We start from the raw sequence: 4,239 nt of genomic DNA, 5'->3' as shown, positions 1-4,239 counted from the left end.
TACGGGGCCTGCGGATGCTCTCCAAGCCCGCACCCTTGCCCGGAGCCCGCAGGCCCCCGACTTACCAGCTCCCTTTTCCGCTTGCTCTCGCGGCCGCCATCCGCCTTCTTGAGTTCGGCCTTGAAGGCTTCGGGGTCGCCGGCCTGTGCGTCCTTGGCCAGCACGTCCATCAGATAGGCGATGTAGCTGGTGGCCAGGCGCAGAGTCTTGATCTTGGAGAGCTTGGTGTCGGCCGGCACGTTGGGGATGCACTCGCGCAGCTCTGCGAACGCGCTGTTAATGCTCTCTGTGCGCCTCCGCTCCTTCTTGGGTCCTGAGCCTTTCCGCCGGCCCAGGCGGCCTCCGAGCGTCTCCAGCCGCCCGGGGCTCTGGCCCGGCCTGGCGTCGGGACCGTAGGCTGCGGTGGCAGCCGCGGCTGTGGGCGGTGGCCCGCCGGCGGGGAAGTCTGGGGCAGCGTCAGCGGGGCTCAGCAGCCAGCTCTGGAAGTAGGGCCGCTCCTGGTGACAGCGCGAGGCCGAGCCGAAGAGGAAGGGTTCGTGGAGCATGGGGTGCGTTGGGTGTGGGTGGTGATGGTGGTGATGGTGGTGGTGGTGTGCGTAGCTGCCCACGAGGTTCATGTTGGAGCGGCCTCTGGCCTGCGCCGCCAGCCCGATTAGCGCCGCCCCATGCGCCCCAGAGACTGCCGGGGCCACCCGTGGGCTCTGGGGCGGCGCTCTGCTGGACGCCGGCTTTGGGAGAGTCTGGGGCAAGGCTGAAGAGAGGCGCACAGCCCGCTGGCCTCTCGCGGGCTAGGACGCCGATGCCGGGAGACCTATTTAACCCTTCTGCGGCCTCCCCTTCAGGGTCTGGCTTATATAAGGCCACGGCTTTGATGTCAACCTCTCCCTGGAGCCAATGGCAGGGGGGCGGGGAGGAGGAAAGGGGGTGGCCGTCCCTGGTTTTAAGCTCTGCTAGCCAGCACCACTCGACTCGAGGCCGCCTGCGGGGACAGGGAGGCGGCCCCGCCTCTGCCTCCCCACCCCCAGTTCCCGGCTAGGGAGAGGCGGGGGCTCGGAACTTGAAGCACAGGCCTGTCAACACCCTAGACGGTGGCTGCCACCTCCCCCCTGTGGACCCAAGGAAAGGAATCCAGAATCATCCGGTGAACAGAAGGCCTTCACCTAGAGCCCACCCCTTGATTTTCCAGATAGGGAAACTGAGACCGGGAGAAAGAGTTTCCTGTTTCTAGACTTTCAGAATAGGAATTCTAGCCCTTCCCAGTCCTGAGCTCCGTCTACTCCTCTCAGCGTCAGAGCCAGAAGAGGAGAGGGCCCCGCTGGAGGCAGCACAGACCCCTAATGTCTCCCCTAAGCACACGCAGCCCCTAGTCATAAACCCCATCCAGTGGGGGCTGTGAATGGTACTGTGCAACCCAGTACCGCACCCGCCAACTCTGTCCAAGGCAGCAACATGGTCCCACAGCCCCATACCGGCTGGGCAAGAAGACTTCGTGTATGGGGGAGGGGCGTGGAGGAAGTCAGGCTCCAAGCCCACAGGCATTTACTGATTTGTTCCGGGCTCCAGGGCCTGGGAGTCACTCTTCTTGCCTCCCGGGCGCCTGATTCAGTCCAAAGGCCGGATGGAGAGCGCGAAGCATGGCTACATTGGGCCACTCACCCAGGTCATCCTTGCTTGAGAACGTTCACTTGTCTAAGGACACCAGCGCCAAGGCTCACACCAAGAGATATCAGCGTTTGGCAGTGAACACATACAGAAGGGACTAGAACTTCCACACTATTCGCACAGCTGGCACAGCCAGAGAACTACCACACTGGCATCTCCCACCCAGCAGAGCAGAGAGAAGTCCTGGCTGCGCAGACCTCCACTCTGCCCCCTCCCAGCTAGGGCCTCTCCGGTCTGTCTGGTTCTCTGCTCAGGGGCCTTTCCCAGGGCTCTCGTTGGGACCTGGAAATCCCAGGGTGGGCTGCTTCTCCCATTGAGGTAGCTTTGCAGCTGATGCCCTCATACCCGAGTCCCTCCATCCTCACCAACCCTTCCCAGTCAACCCCCTTCCCTAGGTGGGGCAGAGGGAGCATGCCTTTCTCTCCGAAGTGATGCCCAGGCCCAGGGTGGGTGGGGAGGGGAAGGAAAAGATAAATATGTGATTGCTCTTTTTAGAGGGCAAATTCATTCCTTTACGCAGTCATTCAACATTGTTTATTGACCGCCCACGACGTGCCTGGCACACTTAGGAGTACAGAGGCAGAGGGAGAAAGGTCAACGCTCTCCTTGTAGGGGTAGGAAAGTTGAGGCCCAAAGAAGGTGAACCATTATCCCTGGGGTTGGTAGCAAGTGGAGATGTGGTCTTCCTCTCCTGTACAAGGGAATCAATGGATAGGGGAAGGGACACCACCAGACAGAAGCAGACAAACAGTTCTGAGTAGGTTCCACTTGTGGGAGCTCGGCCCAGCTGTGGGCCCTAGAGGTGCGTGGGGGTGGGGGAAGGGAGGCCCTGGTTTCCTGCCTGAGGCAGGCTGGAAACCCGCCGCTCTCCTGGGCGCCTGGCGCCAGCAGCGCTGGGGTTGGGCCGAGCGCAGAGCCGGAGGCTCCCCGGGAGGGAGCTCTCGGCGCCCGGTTCAGCCTCGGCTCCACGGGGTCCCGAGCCTCCCTGGCCTGGAGGCGCTCTGGAGTGAGGGTGTGCGGGTAGAAAGCTGTAATTACCCTGCGGAGAGGGACCTCCGTCCTCAATACACACCCAGCGTGTTTGCCCTAATCCGGGCGATCTCTGGCCGCGGCATCTCACAGCCGGCACACGGGGGCTCACGATGACACGTGCACTTGTATGTGCACACAGGCTCACAAAATTCAGCGGCGTACACAGAAGTCCATCTACTCATACAGATGCCCAGAAGTACGTGTGTTCTCACGGTAACACATTCACAGCCATGAGACACACAGCATTTCAATATTCAAGCATTCCTAGAATTGTATACATTGTCTCCCTGTCACCCACAGGGCACACATCCCGATTCAGATGTGTTACAGCTCTGAGCCACTCCCCACCCTCTAAGCAGGCATGCATAAAGATACCATCATACAGGAGAGGCACACGAATTCTACAGAATCATCACACAGCTGCAGGGTTTGACACACCGTCTCCTGCCCACAATTGTGCACAGGTACGCCAATGTGTATTTTCTTACAATTCCCCACAACTGTCTCCACAGCACAAACTGCTGAAAACCCCATCATACATTCCGTATATTCTCAGTGTGGAAACTAAGTCTTCAGTCCCACAAACACACCTAGGCACACAGCCACAATTACTACTGCGTACACACAGGGGCTCAGATGTAGATGTTTTCACATGTTTGCACACTACACGCAGTCACGCAAATTGCAAACACTTGGACAGCCTGACATGTATTCGTTCTTACCTACGCAGCCACATTCACAAGCCCCGAAAACGGTGGCTTGGTATCCCAGCACGTGCAGAAGGGCAAGCACTCACATGGATCCTGGCAATTACCCCTACAGAGTCACAGGTCCAGCATCCACCCACACACATCCAAATCATTTCCCCCATCTTACATAGACCACTTGGAGCCATACACCCCCACCCCCAATATCCAGTCTGCTTAGGGTGGTAGGAAACGCATTATCCATACTGGATGATGAGGCCCTTGAGGGCCCTGAGAATGCCCGGCAGCCTCTCGTGGGTAAAGAGCAGGGTGCCCCTCGTCATCTGGGCTGCCAGAAAATACTGCTATCCTCCCCGCAACCCCCCCCCCTGCCTGTGAAGGAGTCGAGTCGCGTCAGCCCAGCGGCGCCCGCAGTGGGAACGCAGCCCTAGGGGACCCGCTGGAGCTTCGGGTTTGGCGGCCTCCAGCAGGATGGACGCCACCGAGATCGCCTGCGTAGACCGCAAGGCGCCTAGGCTCCAGCCAAGGCCTTCTGGGAGACTCCAAAGTGCTTTTAACTCCACCCTGGCTCAGGTGCGTTTGGAGTGCGGGGAAACTCGACAGCGGGGACCCAGTCAGGACGTTCTCTCTCTCCGCCCGGGACTGTGTGGTGTGCAACCCAGGAGTTTGGCCAAAACTGCTGTCGGCTGAGATATAAGACTTGCGTTCCTTTCCCTCTCTGAGCCTCAGTTTCCCCAATTTCAGAAGAGAGGGATAGGACTCATAGTCTGGTGTTTTAATTCCCAGCTCTGGACTGTTGCAAGGACCCCACCCACCCTGGTTGCTCTCTCCGGGGACT

General features: G+C 59.5%; 1 protein-coding gene across 1 annotated transcript in view; it reads right to left on the bottom strand.

Annotated features, from left to right (window-relative positions):
* Window positions 1–617, bottom strand: part of LOC121102778 (heart- and neural crest derivatives-expressed protein 1-like) — an 805-nt gene extending 188 nt beyond the window's left edge. The window contains exon 1 of the mRNA XM_040630615.1: window positions 66–617. Within this exon, the coding sequence (XP_040486549.1) occupies window positions 66–617 (552 nt within the window). The remainder of the gene's footprint in view (window positions 1–65) is intronic.
* Between the last annotated feature and the right edge of the window lie 3,622 nt (window positions 618–4,239).

This window comes from Ursus maritimus, unplaced genomic scaffold (genome assembly GCF_017311325.1).
Source record: "Ursus maritimus isolate PB19 unplaced genomic scaffold, ASM1731132v1 scaffold_15, whole genome shotgun sequence".
NCBI classification, from domain to species: Eukaryota; Metazoa; Chordata; class Mammalia; order Carnivora; family Ursidae; genus Ursus; species Ursus maritimus.
This window is presented reverse-complemented; position numbering and strand designations above follow the sequence as displayed.